The 21,996-nt window shown below is 45.6% G+C and overlaps 1 protein-coding gene and 1 long non-coding RNA gene across 3 annotated transcripts in view; both read right to left on the bottom strand.

The window, feature by feature from the left end:
- The window catches only part of LOC311596404, a 39,206-nt gene extending 35,988 nt beyond the window's left edge, over positions 1-3,218 (bottom strand). For both annotated transcript variants that reach the window (XR_014778818.1, XR_014778819.1), the window contains exon 1: positions 3,109-3,218. This is a non-coding gene — a long non-coding RNA (uncharacterized lncRNA). The remainder of the gene's footprint in view (positions 1-3,108) is intronic.
- A 4,035-nt stretch (positions 3,219-7,253) lies between these two features.
- LOC311596134 (thymosin beta-10-like) lies at positions 7,254-7,446 on the bottom strand. The gene has a single exon (XM_084779351.1). The coding sequence runs from the start codon at positions 7,414-7,416 to the stop codon at positions 7,267-7,269; it is 150 nt and encodes a 49-aa protein (XP_084635477.1). The 5' UTR covers positions 7,417-7,446; the 3' UTR covers positions 7,254-7,266.
- Between the last annotated feature and the right edge of the window lie 14,550 nt (positions 7,447-21,996).

Genomic DNA, 21,996 nt, shown 5'->3' with positions numbered 1-21,996 from the left:
AGAAGAAATGTCTTGGTTCCCTTTCAGACGAGGCAAGCTGAATCAATGGATTCATCAACAAGGCACTTGCTACAGTTGGCAGTTCAAATGTAGCCCTCAAATTTGGGTGTTGAAAACTTAATCCCCAATAAAAGAGCATTCGAGGCTGAGGGCAATGGCTCGCCTGATAGAGTGCTTGGCTTGCAAGGGTAAGGACATGAGTTTGGATTTCTGGCACCCATGTGAAAGGCAGATGTGGTGGTAAGAGTGTCTGTAGTCATGGGTCTCCTACAGAAGATGGGAGGCACAGACAGGAGAATTCCCGGACGCCGGAGGACCAGCTAGTCTGGCACCTACAGCAGCAATGGGATTCTGCCTCCTACCAGCTAGAAGGTGAGGGTAGACATGGGAGGCTGTGCTCTGATTCCACACACACACACGGTGGCACATGAATGCGTTCTCACACTCACTCACACACGTGCACACATTGGGGATGTAGGTGTCCTTTGAAAGCTCCATACTTATGAATAGAAGGAATACATCAATTATGAATTTGAAAAGAGTCCACGTCTGTGAATTCCATGCCTTCCACCGTTTTACTGCATAGCCAGAGTGCCTTCACCATAGTCGGCCCTTGAGTTTGTGTTTTCCAGCTTCTGGAAGTGTGAGCCGGATAATGTGTATGGTCTACAAAGCACCTCATCTGAACCATTCTGTTGAAGCAGCATTAAGTGATGGAGGCCATATCCTGCGTAAGATTGAGTAAGGCATTGTTTTTGCATCCTTGGCAAGGAGGGTCGCAAGGCTGTTCACAGAGCAGTGGCTGGTGGCTGAGAGTCTAGGGGCCATGCTAGGCATTTGTGGGGATAGAGAAAGGATGTTGTGGGGGAAAAGAAGTGCTGGTGTGGGGACTCATATGGCTTTGCATCCTTGCTTAGTATCGTAATGTCGTGTTTAAAGCCATCCCACATAGTTTGGTTTTCAGTCATGCAGAGACCATCACTGCTTTATATTATATAAGGAGGTTTGACATGAGGAGAAAGAACAGACTAGAAAATTCCATCCAGGATATCCACGGAATGAGGGAGGGAGGCAACAAATGGGGTTGTCAGAAAGTTTTCAAAGAACTCCGCACACACAAAAAGTCCTTTCTCTTATTTAAGTCAAAGCAGCATGGAAAATAATATTATGGTGCTCAAACTCCATTCTCTCTGTTGGGGGTGACGCATGAAGCAAAAGAAAGGCATACTCTGTGCCTAGTCAGATTTTAATTGGTCACAATATGAAGCAAAAGTTCAAAACTATATGCTAGAAATATCTTCCCCCTGGAACATTCAATTAAAAGCTGTGGGGGTGAAGGCCTCAAAATGACAGCCAGGGACAAACAGCAACAGAGCTCACTGTCAGCTGAAACTTTAGCTGGGCAGATGACGTGGAAATGAGTCTAGTGTTTGGGGACTTGGCAAGCTTGAGTAGTTAACCCAGCTGCTCTCAGCTGATGGTTTGACCCAAGGATTAGCATTATGCATCCTGCACGGCGGGGCGGGGGGTTTCTCTAAGGCAAAGTGTGATCTGGGCAGAATTTACCGTAGGCATTGGAAGCCCTGACTTCTCCATAGGTAAGAAGGGCTTTCTTATCCACGGCACAATCCTCCCTTCAACCATTTTGACTATCCATTGTCTTCCTGAGGCCTTCCATCACAAAGGATGGGCATGCACTCTCACTCAGGTAACATGACCAGGCATACGGATGACTAGCCTCTCACCTCAAGACACTGGCACCTCAATAAGGCAGGTCTTAGGCAGGATGAGTGTCCCTGGCCTCTGGGCATCTCTGGGATGAGAGCTTCATAGGCTCATTTCTAAGATAAATTTTGCGGAACGTTCCATGTTGCATCCATCAAGAGGCCACGTGGAGAAAGAGCTCCTGGAATGATCTGGGTCCTAGAAGGGGAGCTTGGAGGTTCTAGCATGCGGCACTGAATAAGACGATGTCAGAAGCACACAGAGAAGCCTCAGGGTTGCAGTTGGCCTCAGCGTCCCCTTTGGAGAGTCTATGTCCACTTAGCATTTTGGCTTTTGCCTTAAAGGTGCAAACATGTGTTCTGTATGTAGAGCATGTGTCTACACATAAAAGTATGCACGTATCTGAACCCAGAAGTTTGGCAGGATTGCCACATAGAAAATATTCTGCCTTTGAAGAGCCATACCTGGTATTGATGAAATTATTCCCCAGAACTACCCCCCTTGAAGTTAGAGAGAAGTGAGCTGAGGCAGAGCTTGAGGAGCTGGCCAAGGCATGTGCGTGGTGCTGAGACACTCATTGGCTCAACATGGCCCTTCCTCAGTCCTCCAACACTTAGTGAACTGCCTCTGAAAACCCGAGACAAGCATCCCTGAGGCTCTAGGATTTAACTGAATATGGAAGGCTCCCTTTTCTAGTTTAGGGTAGATGGGTAAGGTTTAGTTTGTTTCCCATTAAATGTGGTGGTTTGGAGGAAATTCAGTACTGTAGTGGGTACAGGATGGGTGTTAATGCTCCCCTTATTTTACTTTCCAACAAGCCAGAGCCTAGCTTGTGTGGTCCCCTCCCCTATGGGGGCTTATTACTATGGGAAACTGAAGGCATTCTGCAGAGTTTAGACTTGATTGGGAGGGGGAAATGCTTGGAAAAATACACAGAGAAATCCTTATAGTATTATAGGACTTGACTTGAGTTGAGTTGAGTTTGGAGACATGGGCCTGTTATATCAACTGCTCAGGAGGCTGAGGCAGGAGGATTGCAAATGTGAGGCCTCTTTTTGGCCACAGAGTGAGTACAGAGTTTACCAGACTTTGTCTCAAAAGGTAAAGTAAAACAAGATCTGGGGATGTGGTACAGTTGTAGGACCTGTGCACAGTGTGTGTGTGTGTGTGTGTGTGTGTGTGTGTGTGTGTGTGTGTGTGTAACAATTGTGTGTGACAATTGTCAGTACCACGAAAGAGCAAGTTATTTCATATGGTAGCAATACTGAAAAAATTAGACAAATTAGTTCAGGACTGGCTTAGTTAGGGTTTCTGTTGCTGCACAGAGACACCATGAGCATAGCAGCTGTTGTAAAGGAAAACATTGAGGTAGGGCTGGCTTACAGTTCAGAGGTTTAGTTCATTATTGTCATGGTGGAAGCATGGAGGCGACAGGCAGACATGGTGCTGGAGATGGAGCTGAGAGTTCTACACCTGGATTCCCAAGCAGCAGAAAGAGAGTGATGCTGGGCCTGGCTTGAGCTTCTGAAACCCCAAAGCCCACCCCTTATGACATACTTCCTCCAACAAGGTCACACCTCCTAATAGTGCCACTCCCTGTGGGCCTATGGGTACCATTTTCATTCAAACCACCATACGAATACAGAATAATAACTCAGTAAATTCCGTGTCCTCTTCTTGTTTGCCTGCTCATCCTTTTTCTTCCTCCTCTAGCTTTCCCTCTTCCTCCCTCCCTCCCTTCTTCCTCCTCCTTCTCCTTGTCATCACTGTTGGAGCTCAGGCTCCACTGTAGCTCCTCTTTTGTGTCCTCTGGCCCAATCTTCACACTAGGGTGGCCCTGTGAGCTTTCAGGCAGATAGGCATAAGACCACCTGAGAGACAGACTCTGAGGAACACTCAAGGCCATCTGGAGGTGAGAAGGCCATTTCTGCTTCCTAGACCCCATCTGTGTCATCTGCAAAGCTCCGAGAAAGTGGCTGAAGACTGCAATTCCCTGTATTTGTTCAGCCTGCATCAGGCAGTTTGGGAAGGAAAACATCAGGTGCCACTGAAAGCCTTGGTTCCATTGCTCCCAGCCAAGCTTCGGGACAGGGTCCTTATTGCCAATACATACTGCACAAGGCTGGGAGCCTAATATTAATAGCTAATAGATTCACTATCACAGATTGGCACTGCACTTCAAACACAGTATAACCCGTTTTGAAGCTGACATCAAATAACATTTCTATGCTTGATTATGTTTCCTTTGTTCCAGAGCAGTAGATACTAATTAAAAAATGAGCAAAACATCTCTTGTCATGTTATACTGGAGGTTGTCATCAATGGTCCAGTCAGTCAGTAAGTCAAGGGCTAGAGAGAGGATTAGTTTTAAAACGCCATCCACACACTGGTGGTGTCGTGTGCACTAAGTCACTTCTTCAGTAGCCTTATGGGTAGGGGTTGTCCTGTCCAGTGTACACATAAGAAAACAGTGTCTGGAGATTAAAGAAGGATGGTGCCAAGTGCAAAAACTGGAGCTGGGACCCAACTACAAATGCTTTCTATGTACATATACATGGATGTAAATATTAACACCCCCAAATCATCATCACACACACACACACAGAGAGAGAGAGAAAGAGAGAGAGAGAGAGAGAGAGAGAGAGAGAGAGAGAGAGAGAGAGAGAGAGAGACAGACAGACAGACAGACAGACAGACAGACAGAGAGACAGAGACAGAGACAGAGAGACGGAGAGAATATATGCAAGAAGGACATAGTCCCCACGATCAAAAGCTGCCCACAGAAATTTACCAAAGCTCCAAAGAACAAGTTAGATACCCATCACAGGGAGCAAAATACCAATTATTAAAGTAGATAAGCAAATAACAGAGGGGCTGAGCCTGCTAAGTGCAATGGAGAAAAGCACAGCAAGGAAGAATGGGCAGTCTTGGCGGACATCTTGGTTCTTCTCGGAAGTAATGAGTCAGTTACCTACTGCCATCTTTTCCACATGACCAAATGGCGCCATAAAATCATGGGACACTACTAGGATAAGTTAAACTAAAACTACAGTGCTCTATTGGGTTGCAGAGAACAGAGACAGAGCTGGCTAATTTTAGCACCAGCAGGTTACTGAAAGGATTCAGAGGCAAGAACGGCAGCAACAAAATCATCCTGGGTCTCCACAGGCTTCTTAGAGCTGTGGGGCCATACAGAAAGACACAGAAGAAAGCAGGTTTAAATTCAAATTCTGCTTGCAAGCTGTGTGATCTTGGCATGGGGCATAATCCCTTCATCTATTCCAAGGTGTAAAAAAAAAAACACAGTATCCATCCCCTGAGGCTGTTAGGATGGCAGCCACCAAGGCAGGCAGGTCCTTACCCTTACCTAGAAGCACTTTCACTAGTTCTGTTGTCACCATTCTGCTCCTTTGGCCACAGCAACGGTGGTGACAAAGCTAATCTACTGAGGTGAAGGTGAACTCTGTTCTTATCTCCATGTCAGGAACTTGGATGTCACCTGACCTCATGTCACTGTGCCCTCTTGCCTCCTCTTTAGCTGTCTAGTTGGCTTGCCCTTGGCTCCGTGCCATCCTTAAGTCTTCTCCCGTCTTCCTTCCTCTCTGTCTATGTAGAGAACCCACATACTCCCACATGACCACATAAACTCCAGATAGCACAATCTTCCCTTCCCCTCTCATTGAGACCAAAAGGAGGGATCAAAGAGGAATTTTCTCAGGTTCTTGCCAGGAGCTGCAGAAGACAGCTTGTCTCAGTTATTACCTCATCCCCAGGCTTCTCACCCCTCCCTAACCAACTCTCCCACTAAACCACCAGCAACTAGGATTTCACTTAATTTATTGGACACTATTCATTAGCATCCAACCTGTTTGACTCCTCCCTCCCTCCCTCCCTCCCTCCCTTCCTCCCTCAGTCTTTCCTTCCTCCCTCCCTCCCTTCCTCTCTCCCTCCCTCCCTCAGTCCTTCCTCCTTTCCTCCCTTCCTCCCTCCTTTCTTCCTTCCTTCCTTCCTTCCTTCCTTCCTTCCTTCCTTCCTTCCTTTCTTCCTTCCAGGGCATCCTACCTTCCTTAATGCTGGCCTCTTATCTCCTTTCTAAATTCGCTGGCTACTTGTTATTCTTCTTCGACAATTCTTCTTCCTCTTTGGAAATTAAAGAAGAAGCTATCTGATCTACCCCTTTCTCCCCACCTCCTCCACCATTACCTCAGCCCAAAGCGTCTTCCCACGGGTGCTGCTCCCCATCAGGGCTCTCTCATTAGAAAGCTATTCATGACTCCCCAGAATGCTTAGAAACAAAAGCGCGCTGATTTTTCTTGTCATGGCTTGGACCAGCCTCCATGTTCTACACAGCCTCACCCTTCAGCCCCATCTTAGCTTTCTTTATGATTGACTTTCTGCTGTAGACATACTGACTTTGCTTGGCCCCTCAGATCATGTTTCTTTCAGCACTGAGCCTTTTGAGTTGCATGGCATTTTTATTGACATTCCCCTGCCATATTCTTGGCCCGATTCCTGTTTATACCCAAAGAGCAAAAGTTCCTCAAAGGAGTTTCCCAGGATCTCTCGGGACTGAATCATGCCTTTGTTCCAAGCTCTTCAGGTACCATGTACATCTCTTCCATAATACACACTGCAGTTGGCTGCCTACCTCATAAATTTGTTAGACTCATCTATGCCTTCTTACATCATCCGAATACAACTGCCTGGGCTATTCACACTAACAGAAGGGGAATAAGCCAGCCTCGCTCTGAGCCGTTGTGTGAGGTGCTGCTAGGCTCCCGGCATTTGAGCTCAGGCTTCTGTCTTCTCCAATGCTTTTTTCCCCCTCAACTCCCGTTTCGAATTGAGATTCTTTATCCAGATTTTTTTCTCATAAAAATGATCCCTGTTGCCCAAGCTGCCCTTGAATTTGTAACATAGTTGAGGAAGAGTTTGAACTTCTGGTGCTTCTGTCTCCCCCTTCTAAGTGCTGCATTGCAGGCATGCCCCCACCACACCCACGTTTGTGGTCCTGAGAGTGAAACCCGGGGTCTCAAGCATGCTAGGCAAGCAGCCCACTGACCGAGCTCCCGCCCCAGTCCTAGGCAGACGTCAGCTGTCACCTGCTTTGAGGAGGTTGCCCTCCAAAAGCCTTCTAGTTACTGCTCATCTCCCTGTCAGCATGCGACTTATTGCTTCCTTTACTTCTTCAATATCAAAACAGGGAAGTGCTTCAAAAATAGCATTTAGAATAATTTTCTATTACAAAATAAAACATTCATTGTAATCACTTGAAAATGTTTTGTTTGTTTGTTTGTTTTTTGCCACGAGGTGTGTTTTATTTTCACCAATCATACAAACAATTTTCTATAATATCCCAGGGCAAACCAGTGAAATTTGGCAGTCCGATTATAGTAGGGGGGTCCCGCTTCAGAGACAGTGGCATCGGTGCGGAGTGCCCGGGTTCACAGTGCTGCTTGTGGCTCGCGTCCATCTTGCAGGTGGCTCTTCCTCCGCATCACGAAGGAGTCTTGGGTGGGGTGGGGAAATCCTCCTAGGCTTTTACGAAATTTCACTCGTCTTTTCCTGTTCAGTGGTCTCTTTGGTCGGCAGGGTGTTCTTCTCCTTTGTCTCGGTTTTCTTCAGCTTGGACTTATCAAAGCTGGCGATTTCCCCCATGTCCGGCTTGTCTGCCGTTTTCCTGCGACCCATCCAGTCTCGCTACCAGCTCGCGCTCCAGGTGCTCCCACTCGCGCTGCCGCAGCAAGAGCTGAAAATGTGTTTTAAGAAAAGAAGTTAAACAAAACATCTGTCTAACCAGCAGCAACCATTATAAGTATTTTGGTTACACCACTGTGAACTTCCACGCACATACATAGGCACGTCATTTTGAAAGTATCAGAGAACTTTACCTTTTAAAAAAGAAGGAATACAAACGTACAATTTTCCAAAGAAACCAAAGGGCTATTAGGATATGAAGTCGTATTTAACCACACTAAGGGATGACGGCAATAACAGGAGGCTTTCCCAGCTGGTATTGCTAAAAACACTCATTGGACGTTTAAATGTGAGCATTTCTGTTAGGAGAGCTTTCAGAGTAGAGCTGTATACGCAACGATTATCAATGCATTGTCATTCTTATTTAACTTAGTAACTTTTCTTTTATAATTTAAAGCAAACCCCAGAGTTCAGGATGTTCCTCTCTATAAGATGTCAATTCAGTATATATCTATAATGCCAAAAGCTTGAGATTATAGCTGAAACATCATTAGTTTATATAACAAAACCAACAACCAGGCCTTGGCTCCATCCATTTCTGAGTCCATATTTGGTTTCTCTGTCTCAAAAGTGTTTTTTACAGCTTGCTTGTTTGAATTACCATCCAAAAATGGCATGTTGTATTTTATTCATATATACAGATTTTTAAAATTAAGAACACATTGAACAAGCTGCTTATAATATGCCTTTTAAGCTCAACATATTATATGTATTTTCCCATATGTTAAATATTTTTTCATCAGTGGCTCTAATGTCTTTCCAATCGCTCATACATTTTACACTGTCTCCCCTGAGTACACCTTTGATGTGTGCATGAGGCTTGGGCCCAAGGTGGATGGATGTATTTATAGTGCTGCGTAGTTCCTCAGGCATTGTACACCAAATCCTCTTTTCATGGAGGTTTCCTTGTAAACAATCAGGACTGCCATTGAAAATATGTCATTATTTTTATCCACATCAACAAGCTGAAGGACGTTGCTGTTGCTCTTATTTACACTCTGTAGTGTGGCTGATGTGGCTTTGTATGTTTAAGAGTCATTTGATGTCTTTGGAAAACTGCGTGTTCATAATCTTTGCCATGGCTCTAATTTGAATTGTTTTGCAAAGGTGCGTTATCCAAGGTATGTTGGGAATGTTGCAAACATTGTTCTCCTGAAGTTTGCCACTGTCCTCTTGAAGAGTACACGTTTCCTCCCCACCTCAGAGTTCTAAACAACTGCAATTTTTAATCACCTGGAGCTTTATTTTTTTCACTGTTTCTCAGATGGGTCCCCAGACATCACAGTACTGTGACTCTGGCTGAACTCCCCTCCAGCCCTTCTTCCTGGCAGATTTATTTTTACCCCAGTCTCTTGTAGTCCACTGTGAAGACTGACATCTAATAAATTATTTCCACGATCACATTTATGATATCTCTCCTCCATTCAGGACCTGACCATAGAACTTTACAGCCTATCAGATAAAATCTAAATTCTCCAGCCCAGCGTTGAATAATATACCTAGTTGAACTAAAGCTCTCCCCACTAAATCCATGCCCCATTCTCTCTTTCCCAGAGGCTGTCCCTGGCTACCCACATGTTTTCTCTGCTCTGCCCATCACACAGCTCTGTGGCCTGCATCTTGCTTCTCTTCTATCTGATGTTCACTTCCATCAAGACTGACTTCCGTGTCTTCGAGGGGTACCAAAGTCACATCAGCTCTGAGAAGTTGCCTGCACATTGCTTCAAGCCTGAGATGTCCCCCCCTATCTCCTCAAATATTTGTCTTTCGTATCTCCTAATTGTTCAACTCTAGTTAAGGACCCGAATCCAAAAGTTCCAGATCTGAAATGCTCCAATATTGTGAATTTTCCTAGACACCATAACAGCATCACAGGTGGACAGCTCCATACCTGACCTCCTGTGACAGTTTGCAGTCACAGCATGGGCCAACTAAAATTACTGCATAAAATTTCCTCCAGGCTGTGTGTATAAATTGTAGAAGAAACATAAATGAATTTCATCTTTCGGCTTGGGTCCCATTTCTAAGATATCTCATTATATATATGCAAATAGCCTCAACTCTGGGAAAAGCTGAAACACTTCTTGCTGCAGGCATTTTGGTTACAGGAAGCTCAACCTGTATTTAAATTTAGTTTTCTCAATGAAAGTGAAAAAAAATTCTAATGGGGAGTATTCTGCCATCTTCTTTTGATTCTATTGCAATGCATGTACCTACCCTAGTTGGAATACTTATAACCATGAATTCTTTCTTCTTTTACCTACTGTCCTTCCTTCTTCTCCCTCCTTCCCTCCATCTGCCTCTGTCTCTCTGTCTCTGTCTCTGTCTCTGTCTCTGTCCCTGTCTGTCTGTCTGTCTGTCTGTCTGTCTGTCTGTCTCTCTCTCTCTCTCTCTCTCTCTCTCTCTCTCTCTCTCTCTCTCTCTTTCATCAGCCTAGGCTGATGTCAAATCCTTTATGTTCTAGATTCAAGGCCCAAGCTAGCCTTGAACTCTTGATCTTCCCGTTGAAGCCCCCTGAGTCGTGAGATAACAGCTATCAGGGAGTGCATATGGCTATCAATCACACCGTTTTTTGACAACTTGGCTCCGCATGGGATGAAGGCACTATTCACTAGCCAAGAGCAAGCAGATCAGGTATGTTTTCAATCAGTCTCCAGGTAGTGATAGCTTGGGTATTTTTGCATGGATTTCCTAAGTAGTTGAAAACCAGATCATGGAATATATCATCTAAATCTTTTTTATGCATCTCTAATCTTTATTCCACTTTTCCTTTTGGCTCGTTTCAGTTCCATACACGCACACAATGGGGAGGCTGGCTGCTTCCAGGAGTGGGGTAGTGTGTTCGCCTGGGTGTAAGCTAAAGGACTCACTGAAAGCCACTTAGTTGTTCTGACATATGGGGCTATTAGATCAAAAAAGAAGAGAAAATACAAGGTACAGTCTGTCTCTTAACGAGCTAACTGAGTGCTGGGGAGATGGCACAGCACTTCAGAGCACTCGCCGTTCCTGCAGAGGACCGGAGTTCAGGGGTTCAGGGGTCCCAGCCCTCACATGGAACGACTCATTACCTCCCGCAAGTTCAGATTCTGGTGTCCAAAGTCCTCTTCTGAGTTTCCAAGCACTGGTACACACAAGCACACGAATGCATAAGTAATGTTTTAAACTAAGTCTTAAAAAGAAAGCGGAATGAGAACACTAACGTTTACAGGTGCTTCGTTTCTATTGTTAGGGTCGGGGAGACAGGCAAGCTTGGTGCTCTTTTCATAAAAGATAAACATGAACGTAGAAAGGGGGACCCATTGTTTATGTTCCCCTCAGAGGAGAACTCTGACAGGCAAGGGGTGTGTCCAGTGGCTTTGCAAGGAGATACCTCGGGGAAGGTCTACAATAGGTGTCCTGGCCAAATACTGCCTTTGCCACAGTGGGGGGCAACTCCTCTCCCAGTGATCTGCTTTCCATGATTCCATCATGAATTCTACTGCTGGGAATGCTTAAATCAAAATAAAATCTTAAGGAGCCAATTCTTAATGTGCATTCAGAGCCTGGCCGCATGGTAGTAACTCGGCATAGTTTACCAGAGTATGTTGTTTGTAGTTTTTTTTTTTTAACATATATGTGTCCTATGTGCTCAGAAAACTTCCTGACAGTTAACAGGTACTCGATAAGTATTTTCTAGTTTAATTTATTCTTAAGTTCTCAGTCATATGATCTTATGTGTATACACACATGTCTGTGCATGTAAGTGAAAAGAAAAAGAGAAGGCATATGTGTGTATGTATGCTTACTGCTAGTGGTTTCCATGTAAGATGGCCTCCACGGGTTCATTGGAACACATGGTCTTCAGCTGGTGATGTCATTTTGAAGGTTGTAAAGCCTAGAAGAAATAGACCTGCCCTGAAAGAAGTGGGTCACAAGGGCTGTGCCTCCAAGCTGTGCCCTGCTTCCTGTTACAGAGGCAGTGTGACCACCACCCACCCATGCTTCTGCTGCCATGGCTTACTTAGGACAAAGTACCCCCTTCCTTTCTTAAGCGCCTTTATCAGGTACATTTGCTCACAAAGATGAGAAAAGCAACTCAGAAATTCCACATGCTATAAAATCCCAGACAGGAAATGCAGCACAATGATATTCATGATGGCTTCTGAACTGGTGAAGGTGTGTCATAGTTCATTTAGTTGATTTTTAGGTGATGCCTAGAGTGAACTTATCTCTCTGATGGAAAGCAAGGATGCAGTGATGGTGCCTGCCTGTCTGGGTATACCATCTAGGTGGGAAACGCAGGCGAAAAAAAGTTTCTATTACGAAGCATTGTGAAACACAGTGATGATCAAAAGGCATTTATACCAACATCAGTCGCCTGAACGTGAGGGGGCGGAGCTTTTTCCTGGTCTCATCCACTCCAGGGTCCCTGGGCCTGCACGACGTGTCCGTTCATCTCAGCTGCCATCAGAAGTCATGATTTACTGTCTGTAGAGCCAAGGAAATAGAATACCAAGGGCTGTGGCTGAGTCAGCACCTTCTGTGTGCCACGTAATGACCTCAGCAAACCTGAAAAAGAGCCTTGCTATCTATCAGGTGAGGAAAGTGAGACTCCAAGAATTCATCCACTTGCCTAGGGTTATTACTCAGTTGCAGAGTTAGGATTGAGGTTTGGCCTTTATATCTCAAAACCTGTGATCTTTCTAGAATGTTGTAGTAGCACCCACCCATTCTGTGGTCCTCCTGATGCATTATTTTCTGGGACGCCTTCCAATGGAAAACTTCAAGCTGTTTAGAGAACCCTTAACCTGCCTGTCTATAAACACAGAAAAGAGATCCCTACAGCCCTCTGACCCACAGTGCAAACAGTTCAAGGTTACTTGCACAGAAAAGTCACAGGTTAGGCGCAGGGACCCTCCAAGAAACAGTGGCATGTTACTTTTGCAATGTCTTTAAACCTTTGGGGTTACTACTGACTTGCTGATAAGTGTCAGCTGTTGGGAATACCAAGGTAAGAGATGAGTTTTCACTTTAAGCCTAGTAAGAAGGCTAGGCTCGGTCAGAATACTGCAGTGGGTTCAGTGGGTTGGTCATACATTTCATCCCAGAACTCTGGAGACGAGGCGGTGGTAAGAAGATTGTAAATTTGAGGCTGGTCTGAACTAAACAATAAGACCCTGCTGGGGGAAAACGCAGTGCGGTGCAGAAAACACAACAGCAGCATCAAGTATAAAGAGAGGTCAGCCGAGGGACTCAGTGGAAAGAGGGGTCACCGGGAAGATGACATTATGTCAGGCTGTGACGTTTGAACAGAGATCTGGGAAGCAGAGAAAGGAGAAGCCATCAGAGGCACAAGGAGCTAAAGTCGATTTCAGGGTCCTGTCGCGGCTCAGCCAACACGGCCTGTACGTACAAGAAAGACACTTGGCCCCGTTGGGTCTCTGGTTCCTCTTGACAGAGAAAATATACCGCAATAGCTAAAGACAGAAATCCACTCACATCCTTTCCTGTTCTGAAGTCCGATGAGCTAGCAGAAAAACCTGTTCTAGTTTCCTTATTGCCCAGGGTAAGCGCGAAATTCCCTGCCCTTCATGCTCTCCGCGACGCGACGGGAAGGGCGTTCACCTTTTCAATCTTCCGGAAGCCACTTAGCTAATGAATGCTGGAGGTACCGTAGGATGGAGTCACAGCTTGCCACTGTCATCAGCTTAGCACTCCCAGAGATGGGCTCTCAAGCTCAGGCTGCCGGGGTGCATAGGAGAGAGGGGTTAATCGTCTTCCGATCTCGCCTCCTATTGTAGTGATTCACAGAATGATGAATGTGAAGAATCCACCAGTTCAAAAGGAAGAAAATAACTGTGTCGATATCTTCCTTGGATGTGTTTAAGCTGAACATAGAAACAGAGCATGATGCTAGCCATTCATAATGTACATTTCCATTTGTATTTTCAATTTTCATTTTATTTTGTGTATGGGTGTTTACCAGCATGCATGTGTACACTGCATGTGTGCCTGGTGCCAGTAGATGCCAGAAGAGGGCATCAGGTCCCCTGGAACTGGAGTTATAGATGGCGCGGAGCCCTCATATGGGTGCTGGAATCAAACTTGGTCATATGCAAAAGCATCCAGCACTCTCCTGAGCCCTCTCTCTAGCCTCCACGAGTGAATCTTTTTTATTTAGTGGTTAGAGTTCACATCTCTCTCTCTTCAACGTACTCTAAAATCTGAAACTTTCTGGTCAATAACATGATGGCACAAAATTCCGTCCCTGACCTGACATAAAAACACAAGAGACATTTCAAATATTGTATGCAATTATCTTCAGCATGTGTATATGAAATATGCAAGAGGTACAAATCAATTTTGCATCTATATTTGGGTTTCATCTTTAAAATATATTGGTTCTATAAGGTATTTTTATTTATGTATGCATGTTCTTGAGGATGCTTGTGGAAGCTGGAAGGGAAAGTCACATCCTTGGGAACTGGAATTAGAGGCGGTTGTGAACCTCCTGACCTGGGTAAAACAAGCTCCAGGCCTCTTCTAAGGATGGCAAGTGTCTCACCCAGTGAGCTCCCTCCTTCCCTGGAGGACCAATCGGATATAAGTAAATATTCTAAAATCCCAAACCAGTTGCAGTCTCAAGCATGTTGGGTAGAAGCTAAGTGCCCTGAAAGTGCAAACATTACGTTGCTAGACTCTTCTGATGAACAATTTTTAAAGGCTTCCTAGTGTTCTGTGCATTATATGACTTATCATGACGTAGTAAAGCAATGCTCTGCCACCGGGCAGGACCATGGTGTTCTAGCATTTGCACACGCATAAACAACTCTCTGATGAACATCTTGAGCTAGCTTTTTGGGCACATAGGTGATTACTGTAAGCCTGGGATGGTATTAGCAGGCAGATTGGACTCAAAACTAAGCCTTCTGCATGACTGCATGCATGGAAGCTGTGCTTAGAGAGTTATTTCCCCCCAGTTGCATGTACTGGGGATGATTGGCCAACCCAAGACCCTCGGCGCACCCTGCTGAGCCATATTTGTGTTGCCACCTGCCACCTCCCCATGTGCTCTGAAACCTGCCACCGGGCTGGGGCCTCCCAGTTGAGAGGGAAGGCTTGCAGGGTGGGAAGGCACCGTGGGGAGAAGGAGGAGAGGGCCCTCAGCAATTTTTTTATGACACCAGGCTTCTGTTCAGTGCCTTGGATAATTAAAAATAGACCCCCACCCAGGCCTCATCTTCAGTCTAAAATGTACTGCGTGTGGATTTTGGAATTAGCTCCTGAGGGACGGGGTGGAAGCATGCTCCTCTGGGACATTTCTCCTCACTGCAGAAGTGTTCTAGAAGCTTCACGTGGAGATGAGGCCTCTGCAGGCAGTGCTCGGAGAGATGACCTCATAGGTCCTTCCCATCTGTAACTCCTGTGATGATAGGAACAGATTTGAGGCTGTGACCAGACACAGAACACAGGCGTTTAAGAGACAAGCCATTTGTGTGCGGTTATCAGATCTGTTTTCTCTGTATTTTCAGCTCTGTTCTTTCACAACGGCAGCGTGTAGTCCTCAGTCCTGGCCTGGGGGAGGTCTATATCCTCCTGAGCAATAGCAGAACATTCCAGAGCCCACTCTTTCAGGATTGACAGATCATCACCAACTCTAGTCCTGTCTGCACATGAGAGAAGGGATCATTGTACACTCTGCCATCTTCATGTGGTGCAAAGTGCCTTGTAATATCATTGGGAGAGCTGAGATGGAGCCACAGACATCCTGCTTTTCTTGCCTGCTGGCTTGGTACATGGCTCCAGGGTTTTTTTGTTTTTTGTTTTGTATGTTTGTTTGTTTTCCTGGTTTTTTTGTTTGTTTGTTTTTCCCTCTGTTGGAGTAGAAGCTATGGCTGCCAAGGGACACACAGGAGTGTGAGATAGTGATGGAGCCTCAATCTTGTTGTTATAGGCCTGGCCTGTGTGTTTCCAAACGCCATCCGCTCAACCACAAGAATGGGACAAATTCTTCTGTTTATCCCTAACATTTTTGAAGTCAAGCACATTCATTTTACTTGTTTGTCTCTAGGAACATGATATGCCCTCAGTCGACATTAATTGAGTAAATAAGTGAATGAATGAATGAGTGAAAGAATGAAGTAACTACTATGACAAGGTACTGCACTAGTTGGCAGGACATCAACATGGCATCATTGTTATTTATTGCATTCGCACATTTATGGATTCCAATATGCATTCTGAGTCTCTTTCCCCCTACATCCTGGTTAATGACGCCCCTCCTTGTCCTAGGGAGTCTGTGGTGATGTTCTGTTGATCCACTGCCTAGCATCGGACCCAGACCTAAGAGGCATCTAGCAGGTCCTTCTCATTCTTTCCTGAAGGGGATTCTGGCCTGTGTTGCTCCCTGATGATCCAGCCAGATTGGGAAGATGCTGGGTAAGGGAGATTTAGCTGTTTGTGGGGTCCCCTGCCCATCCCTGGTGCCTGGTGGAGGAGACTGGCTGCGCTTGCACTAAGTCATCCATCTTTTCAAAGCGCACACCTGGAGCTGTGCACAGAGAGGAATCTGCTCCAGTGACAGCTGGTTCATTTTCTAGCTGCAGACCAGACGCGCGGGGAATTAGGAGAGGAGACAGGCTCACGGTCCTTGCCGTGCACTGCGAGGCCATTACGTTTGTTCTGTGCACTGGAATACCAGGATGGCTATCTGGTGGCCCTGCATAAAGCCACGCCATTCCAATTTAGGGCGCACCAGAATCTGACCCTGTTTCAAAGTCAGATATAGAAGCTATCCATGGCCCACAGAGGGAAAGGGCGAGGCAGCACCATGAATCACTAGTCTTTGCACACTTGATGTTTCCACAAACGAATCACTCCTTTGCTTAAATAAAAGCCTCTGCTTCGAGCATTGTCATTAGCAATGAAAGCTGATTACACTTAATACGAATGGCTCAGCTACCTGAGCCTTGTACTTCACACCAGAAACCTTAGCTGAAATATTTTCATGTGGTATCACTTTCGATAGGAAGAAAAAAAAATAACTTAAACAAATAATTAGCCTTGAGAATAAAAGTGTACACAAAAGCACAATTAATGAATTTCCTAATTGTTCTTCCCTGCTGTGGACATTGCTCAAAGTTCAATTTTAAGCCCTTGAATAAATAGAAAGTACTGCACCAAGCCACAGATCTGGGTGGCTCAGCATTAGTCACTAATGCTGCCTTCAAAACAAACTGCAGCTCTTGGAGAAAATGCTGTCACCTAGGCAGACATTATTTTGAAAATAAAGCAAGTCTGGGATGATAAACTGTTCTTTGAGTCATTGGGAAACACACATGCACACACACACACACACACACACGCACACACACACACACACACACACACACACGGAGAGAGAGAGAAAGAGAGAGGGAGTGGTTCTCTGGGTTCTAATTTCCTATGTGATATCAGATCCCAGCACTATTTCTTTTTTCTTTTCTTTTCCTTTCTTTTCTTTTCTTTCTTTCTTTCTTTCTTTCTTTCTTTCTTTCTTTCTTTCTTTCTTTCTTTTTTAAACTCTCCATTAGCTAGCTACAAAGGAATCAGCTTGGCCTGTCCTCATCATGTGGCCAAAAACATCCACTTCCATCGATCTCTACCCCAAACCCTTGCTGAAATGGATTAAAAAAGGGACCTTAAGTGCTTCTCTGTCTGATATTTCCTTTTCTTGGTCCAGACGGCTTCCTTCTCCTCCTATCTTCCCCTCCTTTCTTTTAATCCCTACCAAAAAAGTCTGTCTCTAGAATTTGTCAAAAGAGCCATAGACCACAGATTAAACAACAGAAATGGGTCTCCGTGTTTCTAGCCTGGGAGCTATGGGAGGAGGAGGAGGCAGTAGAGAGATGCCAAGAGTGGAGCCATTCCTGGCAGAAACCACTGGGTGTTTCCTCAAACAGAAAACTCCAGCATCAAAAGATTTCTCTCTCTTAGAGAGCTGTGCACTAAATATGGTTCCCAGAGGTAATTATTTCTAACTTTTATTTTTCACATGAAGAGACAATGCAGGGCACACCTGTGTACGGTGCCCTGCAAAGTAAACCCATCCATTAAGGGATCACTCATTCTAAGGCTTTGCAGTCCAAGATAGGGAACATCTAGGTAACCATCGTGCCGTGTGTGTGTGTGTGTGTGTGTGTGTGTGTGTGTGTGTGTGTGTATGTGTTGCATTCTGTCCTTTCATCTATACCCTACAATGTACTGAACTGACACCCTGCCTGTCACAGGAAAATACAAAACAAAGCAGGCCTCGAGGGTCAGGCTATGTCTCAGGCTGAGTGTCCAATGTCACAGATCCTAGGAAGGAGAGAAAGGAGGTGAGCTCTCTAAAAATCGGGGGCAACTACTAAACACTATTTGAAATCGCTGCTTGGAAAGACTCCACAGGGTAGGCCACAAAGAGCTTGGAGCGGCAGGGAGTGGGAGCTGGTGGAGAAAAAGAGGGGAGGAGGGGAGAATCTGCACCAGAGCTGAAGATTCCCGAAGTCTGACACAAGAAGCAGACTGGGCTAGGGAGCGAGAGTGCGATAAAGCAGTTTTCAGGGCTTCTGGCAGAGACCTCTCTGTCCACATGGGTAAGGTTTCTAGTTTGTTCGCATTCCCCCAACCCTGCGTGGACCCCATCCCCTAGAAGCAGAGAAAGGGGGGAGGCGGCAGAGGCGGAGCAGAGAAGGAGGGGGCGCTGGCGCCTCTCATGTCCCTCTTCACTGGTGGCAGCCTGGATATGAGCTCATGGGCTCTCCAATTTTGTTTGTGTCCACAGTACATTGCTGATGGCTTGAGTAATTTCGGCAGAAAAGGAGGGCCCTGCTCCTCCCTTGGGGCCAAGAAGTAGGCTGGGGAGGGGACAGGACAAAGGACGCCGCGGAGGGATAGGAGTGGCAGGCGAGCCAAAGGTATTTTCCCATCTTTATTTCACTGGGGCCATGCAAGTCCGCCAGCTGTAGCCCTGCCTCTCCTAAGAGCTACTCCAGAGAGCGATTCTAACCAGCAGAAACTTCTAAGTGGGGAGTGTGGGTTTCAGCCAAAAGGCGCATAGCCCTTGCCTGGAGTCCCCACACCATGGTGCCCTGCACCGAAGGAGTGGTAATGCTTTTAGGCTTTGTGGTGCAGGGGCTGAGCTGGCTGTTCTCTGGTGATTTCTTACGGAGAAGTCTTGTTCTCAGGATCCCAGGAAGACAGATGGCCGGGTGCCAAAGCTCCCTGTCTTTGGATCCTGGCTCTGCCATCTCCCATCTGTGTGACCTTGGGGCAGAGATTTGACCTCTCCGCTTCTCAGTGTCCAGCTCTTTGAAGTGGGGATAATGACAGGACCCACCTTTTCTCCCCACTGTGAAGATGAAAAGAGTTAATTCGTAAAGGGCACTGGAAGGAAGTCCTAAGCATCCTGACTGTTAGCTGAAGGCCTTCTAGCTTCTTCCAGAGAGGGCAGACTTTGTCTTTGCATCCAAGTGAAGAACGAATCAAACTGTTTGAGGATTTTTTTTTCCTTTTCTTTTTGCTCTTCCCTTTCCTGGAATGTTCTCCAGAATGATTTGGCTTCTGAAGAGGGAGTAATAAGGCAGCTGAACTTGCCTGGTTCTGTCTCCCAGTCATTATCGCACAGGAGTAACACAGGTTAATCACATAGCTAATTAAGAGATAACATTAATGGAATCTGAGTTGGTGCCCTGATAAAGCCAGAGCCCTGGCAGATAAATGCTGAGGTGGAGCCAAGCCATTTATTTGAGGAGCAGCAGGGCTCCTATCAGGGCACCGGCTCCACTTCCATTAAAGTTATTGATATTACACCCCAATCTACAACTGTAAGAAAATCCAATTCTCTCTCTCTCTCTCTCTCTCTCTCTCTCTCTCTCTCTCTCTCTCTCTCTCCCTCCCTCCCTCCCTCCCTCTCCCTCTCTCCCTCCCTCCCTCTCCGTTTCTCTCTCCCTCCCTCCCTCCTCTCCCTCTCTTTCTCTCCCTACCCCACCCCCATCTCCATGCTGTTCTTGGTTCCTGAAAGAATCCAGTGTTAGCCATCCGGATGGAGCCTTTGAAGAACAAGCAAGGTAACCCAGCCCTCACCACTGCACACACTTAATGAATTAACAGATAAATGAGTGCCTACATACTAAAGAAATTCATTCATGCGACCACAGCTGTAATTAATATGTTCTTATTCACAGGCAATGTTGACTGGGCATCTAGCAGAGCCTTCCTGAATTAATTAACACCCCCCCCCCCCAAGACTTTGCCTTCAAACAAATCAATGAAGCACCTGAAGAACCAACTGTTTCAGCATCCCTCCCTGTCTCAGCCCAGTTATCTTGAAGAAAGGGCTTTTGGAGATCACCTCCACCTGACCCCACCCCTTCTAGCTTTAATAAATTCTCTCATGGCTTCTTTAATTGTTGCTTTTTCTTTTTTAAATTTTATTTTATTAATTTATTCTTATTACATCTCAATGGTTATCCCACCATCTCTTGTATCCTCCCATTCCTCCCTCCCTCCCATTTTCCCCTTACTCCCCTTCCTTATGACTGTGACTGAGGGGGACTTCCTCCCCCTTTATATGCTTGTTGCTTTTTCTCTTTCTCTCTCTCTCTCTTTCTTTAACCCTTTCTTGGGATTCAGGATCAATTACGGCATTCAGCAGGTTGATGGCTGACAAATGCAGCTGTGATATAAAGGAAGTGCCTACTTGCCCCATATCTGCTTCAGGACAAACAACGGTGGTGCTGGGCTGTCTCAGAGGTGTGGACTTGGGCTTTTGTAGTGAGCCAAGCGTATTTCTCTGAGAGCCACTGACAGCTCGAAAGGGAACCAGACACTCAAGACCCTGTCATCCCTGGTCACAGATTTAGTGCATCTCATCACACATGTGCTGTGGACAGTTTTCATCTTCGCTCCTTGAACCGCACCCCAATGCAAATTCCCTTCCGAGTCAATAAGCTTCGACAAAGGCCTTTGCTGGGGCGAAGGGAACCTGACAGCAGAGCAATGAGACTTTGCCGGGTGTCCTTGTGCTGGGAATGTTAAATACCAGCTCCATAATGAGAGGTAAACACTGGGGCAGTTGAAGAATCACTAATCAGCCAGCCAAGTGCTTGCTGGCCATTCAGAGGTACCCGGGAGTCGATCAGAACCGCCACTCTTAGACATCGTGGCCTCAGGGGATAAAGTGCCTACCTAGCATGCACTAAGCCCCAAGTTCAATCCCTAGCACTACCTAAAGCCAATCGAGGTGGCACATGCCTATAATCCCACACTCAGAGGGTGAAGGCGAAGGCAGAAGGATCAGCAATTCAAGGTCATTTCCAGCTACATAAGGAGCTTGAGACAGCCCAGAAGATAATGCACCTCCTAAAACAGAGCTGGGACTTTATGGGAGATTGTATTTAATTGTTTCATAAGCCAGGCTTCTGTGGAAGGAAACTGAATTCCAAAAGGAGATGAGGGTGATTACTGCCCATTTTGAGCCAAGGTCTCACCACATAGTCCAGGCTGGCCTTGAACTTGGGATCTTTCTCTCTCAGCACTCCCAGTGCTGTAATATTAGGTACATGCCATGCTAGCCCACTTCCATTATCACTGTTAATTCATATAATAACAGGAAAATTCACCGTAGCTGGTTGTGTTTTGGTGGTCTGTATTGTGGCTTTGAATGGGAGTAAATTTAAATTCAAGGAATAATCTGCCTTTTATTTTAGCTACATAAATTAAAAATAAATAGACAATCGAACATTCATGCAGTTGTGTGCTCCTCAATATTCCCATTTATTGAGTCTCAAAAGCAGATAGATTTCTTTTAGCAATTTACCAAATAAATCTGAAAACACCCGAGACAGTAAAACTCAGGAGGAAAATTCCTTTTCTCCTGAAAATTTAAGCAGATATTTTACAATAAAATCAGATGTCATAATTGTGCCGTTGTATATGAAGGCCTGTAATTAAGCCTTATAAACACATGATTACACTATTTACTTTAATTGCTTCTTTGACAAGCAACTCTTAAGCATGTAAATATGTGACAAAAACAGTCAGTGAGAACCACGCACAAATGTCCTCACAAGAGGAAAGGGCCCTACAGAGTAAAGAAACTCACAATTAAGAATTAAATCTCTAAAATCTACACACAAAGCAAACCCAGGTTTTATGGAGATGGTGACCTACCGTGCCTATGTACTAAAGAGTAAATTCTATTCCACTCAGTCCTTGATAGATACACACCATTTCCATGGCGAGCGAACTCTAATTACGAGCATTGTCAATACAAGGTTCGTGCCCGGGAGCACAGAGTAGCTACTGGACATAAGGATATTCTTGCCTTTCCTCCCATAGGGAACTGAACTTGAGTTTTTAAACACCAAGTAGGCCAGTGTACCCCCTCCATCTGGTTCTCTCCTTCCCCTCTTTCTTGCCTTTCTCTCCTCTCCCTCCTATCCTATTCTCCCTCTCTCCTTCCCCCCTCCCTCCCTCCCTCCCTCCCTCCCTCCCTCCCTCCCTCCTTCCATT

Source organism: Acomys minous, assembly GCF_964271855.1.
Source record: "Acomys minous genome assembly, chromosome: 4".
NCBI lineage: Eukaryota > Metazoa > Chordata > Mammalia > Rodentia > Muridae > Acomys > Acomys minous.
The sequence above is the reverse complement of the archived record's forward strand: the minus strand, read 5'-3'. Positions and strand labels throughout refer to the sequence as shown.